The sequence below is a fragment of the Lontra canadensis genome, unplaced genomic scaffold (assembly GCF_010015895.1).
Source record: "Lontra canadensis isolate GAN:19392208 unplaced genomic scaffold, GSC_riverotter_1.0 scaffold141, whole genome shotgun sequence".
Taxonomy (NCBI): Eukaryota; Metazoa; Chordata; class Mammalia; order Carnivora; family Mustelidae; genus Lontra; species Lontra canadensis.
This window is the reverse complement of record NW_022631135.1, coordinates 959,874-976,839: the sequence shown is the minus strand read 5'-3', so window position 1 is coordinate 976,839 and position 16,966 is coordinate 959,874. Positions and strand designations below refer to the sequence as shown.

The window sequence follows — 16,966 nt, the reverse complement described above, 5'->3', positions numbered from 1 at the left end:
TATTATGCACTTTTTTTCTGAAAAAGGCAAAGTTGTTGGTTGCTTTAAATTTGTAAGTTTGTGACAGTGAAAGGGAAATAGCTCTTCAAGAACAGAAGCAAAAATAATCTCTGAACCGAGAAAACAACGGATGGCAACATTAAGATAAAAAACACCAAGGTCTTATGAAGTTTATACAGCTTACGTTCTTATTTTCAGATTTTCTGAAGATATTAATGCACCCGTGACAGCAGTCAGCTTTAGAGGGCTGTGTTTTCTAGAGAAAGCATGTCTCATAACGTGTTAAGATCTTGTCCTCCCTTTATGTCCTGCTTTATCCGGTTCGTTTTGCTGACCCACACAGTTGTTTTATGTTTGTGTTGCTATAGATGTAATGTACTTGTCTTATTTGTTGATTATGTCTATTGTTTGAAACAATAGAGAAAAGGAGACCATCTTTTCAAGGATATTTTATCCGTGAAGGAGAAGCATCAGATGGCAGCCACACGGACAGTTGAAGAAAAAGTCCAGGAGGCAGACAAGGTGTTCACCTTGCATCCTTGGATCTCCTCTGCTTTTCTCCCTTTTCCTTTTATTTCTGTCCACAGCCATAAGATACTCCTTTTTTTCTTCTGTAGTCACCCAAAATTTTGTTGAAATAATTTTTCGAGCATTTAAAAATTAAATTTCTTCTGTAGAAATGTAGGATCATTAGTGAGAAACACCATATTGCAGGAGGACTGGGTTTGAAAATCCACAATTTGAAATGCAGACCTATCAACCAATGTAGGTGATAAGTGACCCCGAGTTTTGATGTATGTGGCTGACAGTCGGGAAACCATGATCTCATGTGAAAATGCACCATTAGTACAATGCTCGTGTGCAGACTGTGATGGTATGAAAAATCCCAAATGCTGTGTGATGTGAGTAACTATTTTTCTAATTACATTTGGAAACCTTACAGATTTTCGTTTTAAAGATTTTTAGCAGGAGAAAGGATTTTGGTGTGTGTCACAGCAGCCCCTCAGATCTCTGTGCTCCCTGCATATATGAAATATCTCTGATATTACCTGGGAAGTTAGCTTTCCGTTGCTCTTCCATCCCTATTCTTCTGCTTCTGCTGATTTTGCTTAGCCAGCTGACTGGCCTGTCATTGGCTAGGAGGAAAGTGCTTAGAGCGTAGTGGGGGAGATAGCAGACTTGGTCATTAGTAAATAGAAAATGTGGGGTACTGAGGAATAAGCATCAGGAAGATGAAATACAGTGTCCTGTTAGAGGGGGATGGGGAAGGTGGCTTTCCCGTTGTGCTTAGGAAACAGATGGCATTGACGTTGAGACCTTAATATGAAGAGGAAGAGAGAGACATGTGAAGATTCTTCCATGTATAAAGAAGAGGAAATGCAACAGCCCCAAGACAAGAACTAGTTCAAGGAACTGAAAGTCCAAGTGACAAGGGCGTTGGAAAAGTCAGAGATGTCAGAGGTCCACTCTGGGTCTTCCAAACCAGACTAACAGCTCGGAATTCTATCATGGCAGTGAAGGGAAGCCATTGGAGAGTTTTAAGCTGGGTAATGACCTAGTCCCACATGTCGGACAGCGATCCCTCTGGTGCTGGACGAGGAAGGGGTCCTAGAGGGATGTGAATGAGAGCAGAAATCAGTAATAAGGAAAAGGTATATCCCTGCCAGGAAGTCTGGTGGTGTTAATCAGTAGACAGTCGCATTCATCAGAATATACAGTGGGGTGGGGGAGGAGGCAGGATAACTGGAAGACGAAGCCTTGCCCTGAAAGAATTGGAGGTGTAGCTGAGATGGGGTATTTCCAGAGCACTGCAAACGAGAAAGATAATGTCATAAAGCTAAACCAAGTGGCATATTTATATACTTTAAAGGTTAGCCTGAAATCCAAATCCTGTCAGACTGTGTATAAAATGACTTTAATATCATAAGTTTTGAAATATTACATACTTTTGAAAATTTATCCTCCAGAAGTATGTCATATGGCAGCATTTGGTCAATGTCTTTGTACTTTTTGAAATAAGAGACCTTGGAATTTTGGGGAAGATGTTGAAAATTCTCATTTTCCAGGCTGTCATGGTTTGGGATCATCCAATAGAAACCATATACAATAGAAATCATTCATTCACTCATTGTCATAGAAGTTACATTAAGATCCTGTTATGTGAAATTTAAATCTGAGATTGACCTCCTGTTACGCTCCTAAATGGTCTATCTATACTTCTTGAAATGGCTGCTTTTTTCTCGTTTTTTTCCTCTCCAGTATCTGCAGGAAAATATATTCTTAACTTGGCATGTACGCAGATTGCTGTAACTGCAGTCACACGTCCTTTCACCCATTCACCCAACATTTATGGGACACTTATGTCGTAACCCCTGCCTCCCCACCAATAACATTTCACTACTATTAGTTAAAAGTGTGTGAGCAGTTAAGTCTACTGGAGTGTTTGGGTTTTAACAGAATATTTTAAAATTTATCTTTGCCTCATCTTCATTTTGCTACTGATTTTGTAGGGTTTCTTGATTATCTTTAAATTGTAATCCTTAAATTAATGTAAATGCATGAGAGTTTCATTTGACAAAAGCTTCCAAATTTCTATAATATGGATTTTATAGATTAAAATTAAAACATTCTTTCTTAAATCTTTTCTTTCTTCCCCTTATTCCTTTTCTTTCTTCCTTCCTTCCTTTTTTTTTTTTTTAAGTAATCTCTGCACCAAATGAGGGGCTCAAATTCACAACCCCGAAATCAAGAGTCCCATGGTTCTCCAACTGAATGAACCAGGCTCCCAGGACAGTAGTAGCTTTTGTTTAAATACACCGAACTTTGAGAATGGCTTCAGTGTGAATATGATTTGAGAGAAATTTGGAAACCAAATCATTTAATGTAATACATAAATATTGTATAGCCTCTTCTGTAAGAATTATGACACACTTGTATTCTCATGAGTCTAGTAGAGATTATAGGACTGTGGTTGTAAGGTACTTTTGAAGATGTTTTATTGAATCATTAAATATGTGGCACTTGAACTCCCCAGTGCTCTCTTACCGGGAAGGACACTCTTTCCACCCACCCAACCCAAAGGGATGGTGTAATTATGGAGATCATAACTAAGCTGAATTAACCCAGATTTCTTTTTTCTCTTCTGAATATTGCAAGTGCTTCTGCACCTCACCCATCTCATCGTCCCTACTCCTCACCCCACTCAGTGCCCATTTCAATGGGCATCTCAGAAAATGCCATTCATTTATTCATTCATCCTTGAGCTCTCCGAACACTAGAGTTTTTTAGGAAGTATTCTTACACAGTTTTGACATTTGCTTTATGGCAACGCTTTCCTGTTGGCATTACAGGTACCTGGGACAGTCCCTGGCTTTCCTGTCATGCCCTCAGGCGGGTTAGAGACTGTCATTTCAAGGGCCAGAAATGGCAACATGAACTTTGCCATCACAGTTTTTCAGGGACAAATGATTTTCACATTGCTCACTTGAGTTTTTCACCTCTGAGTTTGTCTTCCTACTGAGAATTTTTTCTTTAACTGTTTCTTATTGAACAAAGAAAAGTGCTGTTTCTTCATTACATGGCACATTTAGCAGGTCTGAGGGAATGTCTGTGGATTGCTGTCAGAGCTCTCGTTGCACAGACCGTTCAAGTGGTGTGGAGAAGGGAGGAGGCTAGAGGAGCTGGAGTAGATAGGGAGGCCCGTATACAAAATATGGACTATTAAGTGGACCTCAGAAAGGTGGCCGCATTGGCAAGGCCCAGGGCACCTCGGGAAGGGCATTGGAGGCAGGAGGGTGGGGGTCCCTTGAGCTCTGACACAGGAATTGGCATGAGTAGGGGCCCCTGACGAGACCAATCTGTGCAGAAAGAGGCTGACGCCGAGTAGCTCCTTCAGAAATATATGAAATAGTGTTTGATGTGTGGGAGGATCGGTTGTGCTCAGTTTGTAAATAAAGCTTCAGTGATAAACTAAGGCATTTTCTTTAGCTGGCTCCCAGAGGAGGTTAGAGCGAGCTATCAGATGCTCAGGCAGAGTGGAAAACTGGGGTTTAGGCGAAACACCACAGATGCCTGATAGAATCTTTCAAACTCCTTGCCTTTCTCTCAGTTTACACTGTTCTGTGATTCTTTCTTGTGTAACCTTTCCTTTCTTTCAATAGGTCACTGCTGTCTGTTCTGACTCATTGTTAATTCTTTGCTCTTCCTTTTCTGACTTCTTTAGAGCCTAGAAGAGGAGATAACGTCCATTTTGTTTAGTGGAAAGGGCTTTTCTGATAGCTTGAGAGCCACCTTCACCTCAGCCACCACTTGGACAGCAGAGGGCACTGTTGTGAACTGTAATGCACCAGAAAAGCTTTCTTCCTCGCCCTTCTCACAGTTGCCTGAGGTGCATTTTACTTTGTTTCCCGTTTTCAAAAGCCACATATGATTTTTTTTTTTTTTTTAATATTTAGGAACCCCTCTTTCCAGTGCTTTCATTGGTTAAAATTAACTCTTCTGGGAGAAACATTCAAGAAACAATGACTGAATTTGGACATGAGGGACAACTAGAGATTGGATGTTTCTCCTGCTGCTTTTGGTCCCCTTCCCACCCACAAAATCTGCCTAAATTCAGAGAATCATCTAAAGCAGTAAGGCCCAAAGTCTTGAGTTGTTGTGAGAAAGGAAGGCCTCTCTCTAAGGGAAACAAACTGTGTTTGGCAGAAAAGTTTTTAAAACCTAAACTTCTTTCGGGCATGTCTTGATGGTTGCTTATTTTTAAAATTCTGCTCATGTGTAAAAATACGAAGTGCCTGCCATGCCCAATGAAATATTATTTTCATTCCTTGGAATGACCCTTAGGGATTCCCTGAACTTGGGCAGAGCCCATCTGGCCATTTGGGGTAACATAATAATAATTTACTGACCTGGAATAATAATGATGGGATATCTGATTTAGAAATGTTCTGACCACTGGATATCTTTATTTATAAAGAAGTTTATAGTTAAAAGTTACTCACCAAAATAGTCTCAAGAGTTTTTCAGTGTAATATCGGAAACCTCTGGGTTTTCAGTAAAAACTGGAAGGATTTCTCTCATACCCATTTACGAGGCACTAATTTGAGCTGTGAGAACATGGTCTTACCATGCACCTAAGAACGACAGCACAGATCAGAGAGAGTGAGTACATGTTAACGGGTGCTGTCAGAATTATGATCTTTGAGGGCCTTTTGCTCACGGTTGCCCACGGCACTCGTGCTAATAAATGGGATGCTGCTGTCTGATCCAGGACCCAGCTCCAGTCTGTGCAGTCTCAGCAGCTCTGTTGCAGGCTTCGTTTCTGCCCACAGGGTTTAGAAAAGCATTGCCCCACTCCATTCGGCATGGAGATACCTTCCTGAAGAAGTAGGGCTACTTGCACTAGGAGTTATTTTCTGGGGAGATCACAGGCTCTAATGTCACCCGAATGTTAAAAAGTTGGTCAGGCTTATAGTCTATAGTCCTTTCAAAATAAGTTTAAAGAAAATGATAAACTTTGAAAACTCCTTTGCAAGGAAGTTTCTACACTGGTTATCAATAGCAAAGCATAATAACTTCTATTACTAATGTGTTTGAGCAACAGGAATTTATTAAACATTTAGGTATGGTACTACTTAGAGTAAATTTACATCCAAGAAGTAGATGTCTACGGGAAGGAGGGAGGCAGAAATAAACATCTCGGATAATAAACTTGATTTCAGTTTCCAAAGATGCTAGTTGGAGGAGCTAAATTGTAGAAGAAGGCACTTGGAGCCATTATTGACATCCACCCTAATGTTAAAATATCCCTTTTGCCGATCTATAGTGTAGCCTGGGATGTTAATAACCATTTCTGAAACAACATTTTTGTGTTAATAGCTATACGAGACAAAGTATAATTTTGCCATTTACAGCTGTTTTTTAAATGAGCTGGCAGAAAATTAAGGTGCTGTCTCATTAATGTTATATTCATTTAGAAATCAGGGCTTCAGGCTAGATTTTATAGTCTGATTAAAATCAAAACCATTTATTGAATAGGTTTTAAAATTTTGCAATTTCAACTTTAATCAGTAAGCTTTGGTATAATTCAATTTTTTCCTACCCTTTCAACTAAGTAAGGAGAGTGGCTAGGTATAATCACAATAAAAGCATTCTGTGTCTTTGGGAGGACATTGGCTATTCCGTGTTTTTGTTTCCTTTCGTAAGCTCTCTGCATTTTTGTCTGGATTGTCCTCATGTGACCTTGAGCAAAGATTTTTGTAGATGTCGATTCTTGTTGTTCTGTCTTTGCAGTGTCAGATGTTTGTTCTGGTGGGTGTTGAGGTGTAAAACTTTATTGATTTGTGTCCTCGGTTGCTTTTTGTTCCGCAGAAACGCGCTCCCGAGTCAGAAGGGCCTTGCAGTGGAGCCTGTGATGCTGTTGAGGTTCTCCCCTTTTCCATGTTCACACCATCACCTGACGTTTCTGATCCCCTCACATTCTCCCTGCTTCCCTTTCAGTCAGCCATCACAATCATCTTTGTTTTTCTCCATGACATGAACCACCTTCATTGGTTAACTTTGGTTTCCGTTGTTTTTTATTTTTGTTCTTGTTTTTTTTTTTTTTATTTATTCATCTATTTTTGTTTTCCCTCATCCATTTTTTTTTTTTGTGCAGAGTTCACATGAGACTCTGAATGTAGTGGAGGAGAAGAAGCAGGCAGAGGTTGGGAAAGACGAAAGAGTAATCACGGAAGAAATGAACGGTAAAGAGCTATCACCTGGGAGTGGTCCTGGGGAGATGCGTAAGGTGGAGCCCCTGACCCAGAAAGACTCCACCTCCCTGTCTTCTGAGAGCAGCAGCAGCAGTGAGAGCGAGGACGAAGACGTGGGCGAGTACCGGCCCCACCACCGTGTGACTGAGGGCACCATAAGGGAAGAACAGGAGGAGGAGGAGGAGGAAGAAGAGGTGGAGAAAGAAGCCGGCCGAGCAGCCAAGGTAGTAGAGAGGGAGGAAGCGGTACCAGAAGCCAGCCCAGTCAGACAAGCAGGTGCCAGTGTAAGCACAGTAGAAACAGTGACCCAGGAAAATGTAGTTGCCCCAAAGATACCTGCAGAGAAGAGTGTAAATGAAGGCGCCCTTAAGCAAGACATGTGCGAAGAAACAGAGGACGAGCAACATAAAGTTAACGGAGAGGTGTCTCATGTTGACATTGATGTTTTGCCACAAATTATTTGTTGTTCAGAGGTAAATGGGAGACTCGAGCGGGAGCTAAACTCTAGAGCTGTTTCTCAGGTGGAGAACACCTGCCTTCCTTCTCCTGTCCTCCCGATCCTCCTCCAGCTTTTTCTACGAGATTCTGATCTTTCTCTCTCCTGGGAGGAAGGGGAAAAAGCACTGCTCTGTAGATTTTCTGCCAGCCCCGTTCACGGTTTCTGGCTTCTTTCCTGCACCTGGATCCGCCTGACAGAGTAAACTGGCCTTCAGCAGCCACACCATTTTTTCCCTTCTCGTTTCACACTTCAATTTTTCTTTGCATGTTTTGGATGTTTTCAACTGTTGTCTTTAGTTACACTGCTTCCTTGTGCTAAATGCCTTTTTCGTTGGTTTAATGAGAAAATTGTATCTGTATTGTTGGCAAATGGTCAGTGTGAGTGTGTGCGTGTGGCTCTCTCTTTTCATGATTGGGTTTGACTTTTTGGCCGATTCTCCCTCCAGCTTTAGATGTTCAGAAATGGCAGCTGGTTCTAGTTACCGTCGTGCTCGGAGTCCAGCATCCGGCCGTGATGAGAACCTATTTCTCGAATACCACTGTGATTGCTGTTTTTAGATTACAGAGAGCATATGGATTGGTTAAGAGCATTTTCTTTGCTTGTGAGCAGCCAGAGGCTAGCCTGTTTGATAGGATACTTTTCTCATTCTGTCCTCCAACAGTTCTAGATGATTTGCAAGTTGATCATCTGTTTCCTGGATTATCTATATTGGATGGGAGTCTTTTAACTTTTTCTCCCTAAGAAAGAGAACTCTCCACACTCCTGGTAAATTAAGTCTCAGCCCTGAGGTGCGGGTATCTCTGAACTGGGAGTCAGAGTTATGCTGTGAGAGGGTTTATCTCAATGAGACTTTCCTGATTCTAAAAGTAAATGCCCACAATAAAAGCATTATCCTAATAGTTGCTCTCTTTGATGGGCTGGAAAATCTTGAAGTGACTTTCGCTTGAAATAATTAAATGAATTTTTACTATATTTTAAACTTCCTGTTTCACTTCGGAGAAGATATTTCAAGAGTCTTTGAATGCTCTGAACTATTATTTTCTGCTTTTAACATATGGTTTTTCCTCTTTAAATAATTACATTTGGAAATTTTCTCTCAAAGTTCTGTAGTATTTTGGTAGTAGTATGGTCTGGTGTTGTATTAAACCTACACACTCAGCAGACTACAATGCCAACAGGCCGTGACCCTGCTCTCTAATGTTTGCATTGTTCAAAGCCTTAATGCAGTGTTGGTGGAATAACTCTGAATGTAATATTTTAACTTATGGAACACAGAAGAAGCCCTGCAAATTTTAGACAAGCGTAACTGAAAAAAATCATACTTGAAGATATTCTTAAAGTACAATCTCTTTGTCGGTAGGGTAGAAGAATCTTTTTGGGGGAAAGCTTGGTCTTCCTAGCTGATGTACCAGTTGAAGACAATGAGCCTTCACACAAACCACGTGGCAAACCAAACTGCGGCAAAAATTGAGACCGGTCACTTCACATAGTTCATTCCATTTTGTTTTCTTTTCCATTTTGTTATAACTTGCCCCAAAGCTAAAGCTTTTATGTCACTGTGCGCCCCACATTTGACATATAATTGGGAACATGGTAATTTGAAGTATACCATAATTTAGGGGACCATTATGTTAGCTTTGTCTTCATACACACACACGCACATGATATTTGAAGGAGAATGTTTTTCTTTTGTGTCTTTTATTTATCTTTACTCTTTTGCATGAGTGTGTGTTTGGATATATTTTTTACAATTATTTTTGAAGGCTCCATTAAACACTTTTACTTCATGATCTCTAGAATTTATTTTTCCCTTCCTTTCCACCTCAGCCACCAGTGGTAAAAACAGAGATGGTAACAATTTCTGATGCCTCACAAAGGACAGAAATCTCCACCAAGGAAGTCCCTATTGTCCAAACTGAGACCAAAACCATCACATATGAATCTCCACAGGTACAAAAACTCTAGATTTGGACTACTTGAGTTCTTTTTTTACTTTGTGCCTGTTTTTATTTGTCTTCGAGTTTACGTGTTTCTGACCTTGATGTAGCTTTCCGTATCTTGGTGTCCTCATTGCACTTGATCCTGCTATATTGCTTCTTAGATTATAACAGAGAGCTGCAGTCAGGTTGGTGGCCCAGCAATTCTACAGGGTTATTTATACAGGATTCCCTACACAGGATCATTTAGGATAGGCAGTAGCAATCTCGTCCATGTTATAAGTCGTTCCGTGTATGTTGATACACACTTGGGAATCAGATCATCTTATGAAGTTTATTGGATCTGATGTAATTTGCAGATTAATAAGATTTAGTCTCCCCCCACCCCCAACTCTGTGCAGATAGATCCAGTCAACTCACTCCTACTTGCCAAGTGTACACACACACACACACACACACATACATCTGTGCTTCTTCTTCACGTTGGATTATTTTCTGGAGACATGTCGATCTTACGTAAATATGATACTGTGTGTCAAAATAATTATCAGATTTGTGTGTTTAATTTTAGACATTGATTTAGACATTATTTAACATTGATTCTGTAAAGATTTGAAATAAGTATTAAGATATCTAACCTTAAGGGTAATAAAAAGGGGAAAGCGTTCATTATTTCAAAATGAAACTGTTTAGAAATTTATACAACTATTTTCTAAACTGAGAAATTTAATATTCTATAGTAGAATTGTACCGTGGTGGAGGGTGGCAGATTATTGACCTCTCTCAAAATCTTTTTTAAGAGGTTTAATGTGGGTATGTTTAAATACTTCTCAAAATTATTTTAGACACATTATGTATGTGCCGAGATCCACCTAAACAGCTTTCTGATGAATGGGTGTGGTGGGAGAGCATGTGCTCATGTGTCTATATTACAGTAAATGCCCCAGTAAAATACAGGTGCATGACTCAAATTTAGAGAAATTTCCCCATAACTTAGTCCACAAGGCTCCGGGCTTTCTGGTTATTTCCTTGTGTTAATGGCGGGGAATGGGAGACAAGTATGTTTGGTGATCTTCACATATACTCTTAGGCTATTAATCTGTGTCGTATTTCCCCTGGTCAACTCTAGAACTTTCTACCTTTTTTAGTGTCAAAGCAAATAAGTCAAAACCTATTTAGATATATGCATGGGGTTTATAGATGATACATGTAGAGACAGATCACACGCATGCATGCGTATTAAAATCTATGTACCCATATATGCTCATGACAAACTATTACAGGAGCAATGTTTTTTTTTTTTTTTTAAATCTACTAGAGATAAGCAAATTACCAAAGCACACAGGTTTAGTCTATCCTAGTCAGGTTCTATGGCTTCGTAAATAAGAAAACGTTTATCTGTTTTTACCACCTGTGCTTAAAAAACAATGAACTCAGCCTTTCTGGTCTCTGTGGAAACTTCTCTGTCTGGTTCTCTAGTTTCTTTTTCTAGCTTCTACAAAAGGCCTTCGGTCAAATTGTCTCATGACCTTATAGCTCTCAGTCCCGTCTTCTTCTTGATTCTTCCTTTTTTTTTTCCTCCCTCCTAGGGGATTTGCTTCTCCACGTGCATTGAGCTTTTGCCTTTACTCTGTTTAAACGCCAGTAAATCACCTCCTCCTGCTCAGTAAATCACTGCTACAAACGTGCAAAGGATAGGCAGATAACCTCTTCTGCTGACCTCGAAGATTTCACAAGATGCATATTCGATGGGGAGGGGTTGTATCTGACAACATAATGGAAATTAAGCATTACTTTGTATTTTTCCTCCAACTATCCAAAGATTGACGGCGGGGCCGGTGGTGACTTGGGGACATTACTGACGGCACAAACCATCACATCTGAGTCCGTGTCGACAACGACAACAACACATATCACCAAGGTAAAGCAATCCAGGGTGGGACCTTGCAAACAGGATCCTTTCTGAATCGTTTCTTTGTTCCTACACAAGCTTCAAAGTAATAGACTGTGCCAGTGGAATAGAAGTGGCCAGACTTAAAGTATCCAAGAAATTGGACTCCATTGACAAATGTATTTTTATAAAGTACAAGGGTATAAAAATAGGTCATGAATAACTGTATGTCAGCCAGCTACAGGAGAGAGAGAGAGTATCATAGAAGTAGAAGCATAAGTTTGGTAAGTACAAATGAACCCTCCCAACTGAGGCAAGTGAATGAAGAACCATCATTCAAAATTTTTAAGCAATTGTTCAAATAATATAATTTTCCCTTCGTTGATTTAAGATGCTCATATAATGGATAGGGGGCATTTTTGAGATCATTCTCTCATTCTCCAAAGTTTTAACACCAGATGACCAGTGATTCTTAAAGTATGGTCTCCAGACTAGCAGCATCAGTCTTCCCTGGGACTTGTTAGAAGTGAGTCGGTGGCCCCACCCCAGATCTCCTGATACCCTGGGAGTGGTTGTGGGAGCCCTCCAGGTGATTCTGACACCTGCCGCCGTCCTCAGATTTACTTCTACCTCTCCCATTCCATGGGCGCCTGATGGTTTTAAATGTATTCTTTATACCCTCCTCACCCTGTATTTCAGCCAGAAACTTTGTGAGTTAAAAAAAAATGCCACATAAATATAAAATGGTATTGTGCTCATTTTAAAGGCTATCCAGTTAGGCTTGCAATAAACCTGGTTTCTTGCAGTAAAGTGCTATCAACTGGGACTTTGTGTAATTTATCAGAGCTGTGCTTTCTCAGGACTGTGTGGTATTTGCTCGTAGTTCAGCGTCACAGCCATATGATCCCTTCGGCCTCTGTCGTGTCCCAGGGCTGCTCATGCGGTCTTTGTTGGCAGCAGAGTAACATACAGAAACTATCACTGAACAAAAATCTTTATATCACCCTCATGTATCTTCTATATCTTAAACCAGATCCAAGTCTTCTTTTATCTTACTGCACTAAACCAAATGAACAAAATTACCAGGGGATTTTTATGAGAATCAAGCAGTCAAAACTATGACATCAAGCAATTCCCACACTTAGACCAGGGACCTAAATTGTTAGAATTCCTTGTAACTCTACATAAACCAAAGAATTATTTCTTCTTTCCTCTCTTAACAAATTAGCCAATTGGGAGTAAAGAAACTCCAGGAAATTGTAATGGAATGTCTCAAAGGAACCACTTGGATTAAGTGGTACCTGTCGCATCTTAATTTCCCTTGAATCTTGATGAATTAGTTGCTTTCAGTTGAGGAAGACTTACGGATGCTACAACTTTAACAATAGGAATCTCTGCTGAGCTTAAACAGTTTCTGGAATGTCCATCTTCTCCACTCAGTGCGCATTGCCTTAATCAGAAGGTCTAGATGTGTCTTTTCTTTGCTCTCATTAGGTATATACATACTTCAATGATTGCTATCTCTGTCCTTTCATTTCTTTATAACCTTTAGACTGTGAAAGGTGGAATATCTGAAACAAGAATTGAGAAACGCATCGTGATCACGGGAGACGCAGACATCGATCATGACCAGGTAAAGACCTGAATTTCTGCTTCTGAAAGTGACCATGTCTCTAAGTGGAGCGTGTGTCGTCATGTCATATCCCAGGGTCAGATCCCTTCTCCCAGGGCCTCCTGGAAGAATCCACCTCCTAAGCATGGTGTAAAGACACTTCCTGACCTAGACAGCCTTTCAGCCTTCCTAACACCAAACCAGCATAAAATGTGGATTGCTGTTCATTTCCCACTGACTCCAGGTGCACTTTTGAATCCAAATAATTGAGAGGATTCCTGGTGACCATTAGTTATTCACGTGGGCCTCACTTAAAGGCAAGTCATGGATTAAAAAAAAAAAAAAAGAATAGCGGTTTAATGACATTGACTTCCAGTTTGACTTATGCCTACTTTTAGGAATATATATATATATATATATATATATATATATATATATATATTTTTTTTTTTTTTTTTTGGTAAAATTAGAAAAATTGGGCTCTTTACCCTTCAGTGTTTTCCCCTAATTATTACTATTATTGAGGAAAGGGAGAAGGAAATCTGAGGTATCTTACAAAGTAGAGAATTTACATGGATTCAGAAATACATTTAAAAGAATTGTGCTTCCATTCTAATGTTAATGAGCAGAACACGTGACTTTAACAACCGGGTGATGAGTGGGACTGGTGGTGACTTTGAGGGTAGTTTTCATTTCATTTAATTTTTTTTAAAAGATTTTTTTATTTATTTGAGAGGGAGGGAGTGTGTGCTCACAAGCAGAGGGGGAGAGGCAGAAGGGGAGGGAGAAGCAGGCTCACCACCGAGCAAGGGGCTCAAATGCAGGGCTCGCTCCCAGGACCTTGGGTCAGGACCTTAGCCCAAGGCAGATGCTCAACCGCCTGAGCCACCCAGGTGCCCCGAGGGTAGCTTTCCTTTTAGGCTGCAGTCCCAAGTGATGTGAGTTTTTTGTTTTGTCATTTTTTCAGTGATTTGAACTCTACTTTAAAGGAAACCAGGCTATTTTTTTTTTTTTATAACAACTTGAAGGAAAGGAAATGTTCAATTGACCATCTCAGCTGGGAAGTCAGAACAGATGAGAGTTACCCAGCTTTAAACACAACACTGAACTCAGGAAAGAATTTTAGAGAACAGAACTACTCATTTAAAAAAAAAAAAACAAAAACTCAAGTCTATGTGACCAGAGAGAAATAGATTTTCTTCTCTGCCTGTAAGGAAAACTACATTCTGTAAACCCCTGTAAACATGATTTTCCTTCCATCTTTCCTAATGTATTCTTTTCATTTCTTGAGAGCTATCGGAGGTTAAAGTGTTGCCCTGACTCTGAATTTGGACTTTATAGTAGAGATTCCTAGTAGTTGACTAGGACCTGTGTCTGTTTGCTATGGGAAAATGAATGACCCCGTGGAAACCAAGTCTCCTATTCTCCAGATAGAGGATTTCTTCTCTGCTGGGACAGTTTTGAGCTCCTCTGACCTAAGTCGGGCAAACTCTGTTCTTTTTCCCTCTGGGACTCTAGGTCAGCCAGCATTTATTGAATTCTTATGGTGTGAGAGGCAGGAGCCCACATTCTTTGGCATGATGAAAAGTGAAAATCAAGGTCTTCTCCCAGCCTTTGTTTCTTTCACCTTGTCTTTCCACTGAACTGTGCACCCTCTGGCTTTCTGATGCCATGTTTTCCTTCAAGGATTACTCTTGGGTGTCATGTGCATTCTTGTCTTTTGGCCTTACTGCCTCTGAATAGCAAATAAAGAAAACACAGTTTGAAATGTAAGTACCAAAATAACACATACTCCTGACTCTTAGATTAAGGAAAAACCCGCAGCTCTACCTGTGACTGCAGGGACACGACCTTGTTTGTGTGATGTGGTGCTTTAGCACATTTTCAGACCAAGGGCAGATACCCACATGACAGAAGAGGTATTTGACTTTTCATAACTTTTTCATGTTTAATTATAAGATGCATCAACTTTTTTGAGTCCGTTTACTTGTGGCTTCTGGTATTCTTATACTGGGAGCTCGTGAACTCCCTGTGTCCTTACAGCCTGTAATGAGACCGTGGAAGTATTTAAAATTAGAGAAAAATCACTTCCCTGCCAAAAACAGAAGCTGATCACGTAGTGACTTGAATATCATTGACCCCCTTTTCAGTTCCTTGCCGTATATTAGAAGAATTTTAATAGTGGAAAGAAACCCTTCCTCTGAGCAAGATAGGAAAAAGGGAATCGTGCTATTTGAGATGCTGGCTTTGCAGGAGTTCACCCTGTGTGTGTCCTGACACTCTGCTCCGCACCAGGGATGTAGGACACTGCACTAACTCCCCAGAGTGTCTGTCTCTTTCCAGTAAAATAACTTTTCAATTTGGCAGGAGCATGTGATAATTTTCTCACAGTCTTTACTGGTGCCATCATAAATTAACATTTCACAGTATTTAATTTCGTGTACTGATATTAAAGAATGATCAGAATTAATGGTACACGGATTTCAAATGTGTTTGAGGACAATTAAACTGTTTTTGGTTTTCCCTACTTTTCTGCTAATTAAAGCCTGTTTCACATATGTTCCCTTCCCTTGGGCATCATTTGTATTTCCCCTTTGACATTTGTACTGGTTTAATGTAGGCAGATCCTTGTAATGAACGTGAGTTAAAAAGTATCTGACAAGCTGTCTGTAGCTACATTTGGCTCCTATCAGAGCTGTCGCTTTCCCAAACTGGATTCCAGAAACCGATGTGGAGTAGTCCATTTTGATGGTTCCAATCGCTCCTGTCCCTCTGAACACACAAATCCAGAGTGACTCGGCTGTACTCTGTCTCCCGTCCCCACCACAGATACCTGCTGACACCTCGCAACCTCCTCCCTTCTCCCCACCCTACCCCCACCCTCCAGCCTGCCTGCTCCTGCCACCCAACAGACAGTTGTGCTGCTCTCCTGGGAGGGTCCCCTGTTTGAGCTCACTCTTGTCCTGACACCAGTGGGTCACCAGAGTTCATTCCCTAGTGGAAATTTAAGCACCCTCAAGTGTCTTCCAAGCTTCTGTGTAAAAATTTGGGGTATAAAACCAATTTCTTTTTCTATAGCTGTACCTTTGTGTGTGTGTGGACTCAGGCTCCAGGTTTTGTTCCATAACCTTTCAGCTGGCAGGAAGCATACTGCAAGTAAGAAATGTGGTTGTCCCCTTAGGCAGATGATTCCAGAGAAACAGGAAAAATTACACTGCTGCTCTCAAATGTGTAGTTTCTATATGAGATCTGGTGCTGTCTTTCCTCGAAGACTTTCTTTTTGTTTTAGACGTCGTTCCTAGATTTTGAGTGATGTTCTATGGTGTTTTGCTTTCTCCCCAAGACATCTTGAAATATCTTTTGCCTCAGAAAAAATAGGATTTTTCCACTTTGTCACAACACTCACACGTAGTTTACTTTCTGATAAAATACAAAGAAGCTTTGCTTCCTGACTGGTCTGGGAAGAGCCCATGAGGCGAGGGGCGGGGGCGGTCCTGCTCCTGCCCCACAGCCTAGCAGCAGGATGGCCTTGAGCATGACCTGTTGACCTCTGCACCCTTGGTGGTTTTTTACTGTAAAACAGAGACCTACACTTGCTAAAAAGCGGTCTCTCTTGCTTCACTTCGCTGACTGTGTGTCCCCATTGCTGCTGCTGTTTTTATTGTTCTGGGCCCTAGAGGTTCCTCCAAGTCTCACGCAAGTACAAGGCTGGGGTTCAGAGTCTGCACGTTTCCCTTACATGCATTGTTATTTGAAAAGACTGGAAAATGGGAACTGGGGGAAATGAGAGGCTTCTCTAAAATGAATATGAGCCCATTTCACATCCCTGCTTCCTCAAAGCAATAAAACCATGTTTGCCGGAGATGGAGTCCTGGTTGAGTGGTGTCCGTGTGTCTGGTTGAGTGGTGTCCGTGTGTTCCACCGTACCACGAAGCAGTCTGTCCTCCCGTCTCCCTACTCACGGCGCTCTTTTCTGACCCTGGCAGGCGCTGGCCCAGGCCATCCGGGAAGCCCGAGAGCAGCACCCGGACATGTCGGTCACAAGAGTGGTGGTGCACAAGGAAACGGAGTTGGAGGAAGGGGAAGAGTAAGGAAGGTAAGAGAGGCTGTATCGCCCGGGGCCTCTGTCCTGGCTGTGTGTGCACCTCGCCCTGCCCAGGGACAAGAAACGTACTTCTCCATCACGGTGTCTGTCTCCTGTGGTCCGTAGGAGTCTTCAGACTTCATTAGCCCAAGTTCCTCTGCTTACGTTCCCTGCATAAAATTATAAACTCT

General features: G+C 41.1%; 1 protein-coding gene across 18 annotated transcripts in view; it reads left to right on the top strand.

Annotated features, from left to right (window-relative positions):
- The window catches only part of EPB41L2 (erythrocyte membrane protein band 4.1 like 2), a 218,621-nt gene that overhangs the window by 180,581 nt on the left and 21,074 nt on the right, over window positions 1–16,966 (top strand). For 4 of the 18 annotated variants that reach the window (XM_032843464.1, XM_032843465.1, XM_032843467.1 and 1 more), the window contains 7 exons: window positions 421–522; window positions 6,370–6,423; window positions 6,656–7,225; window positions 9,079–9,201; window positions 11,011–11,109; window positions 12,632–12,712; window positions 16,678–16,787. In XM_032843464.1, coding sequence (XP_032699355.1) covers window positions 421–522; window positions 6,370–6,423; window positions 6,656–7,225; window positions 9,079–9,201; window positions 11,011–11,109; window positions 12,632–12,712; window positions 16,678–16,782 — 1,134 coding nt within the window. In that variant the 3' untranslated portion in view covers window positions 16,783–16,787. The remainder of the gene's footprint in view (window positions 1–420; window positions 523–6,369; window positions 6,424–6,655; window positions 7,226–9,078; window positions 9,202–11,010; window positions 11,110–12,631; window positions 12,713–16,677; window positions 16,788–16,966) is intronic. The other 14 variants (XM_032843472.1, XM_032843470.1, XM_032843481.1 and 11 more) reach the window with 11 other exon arrangements.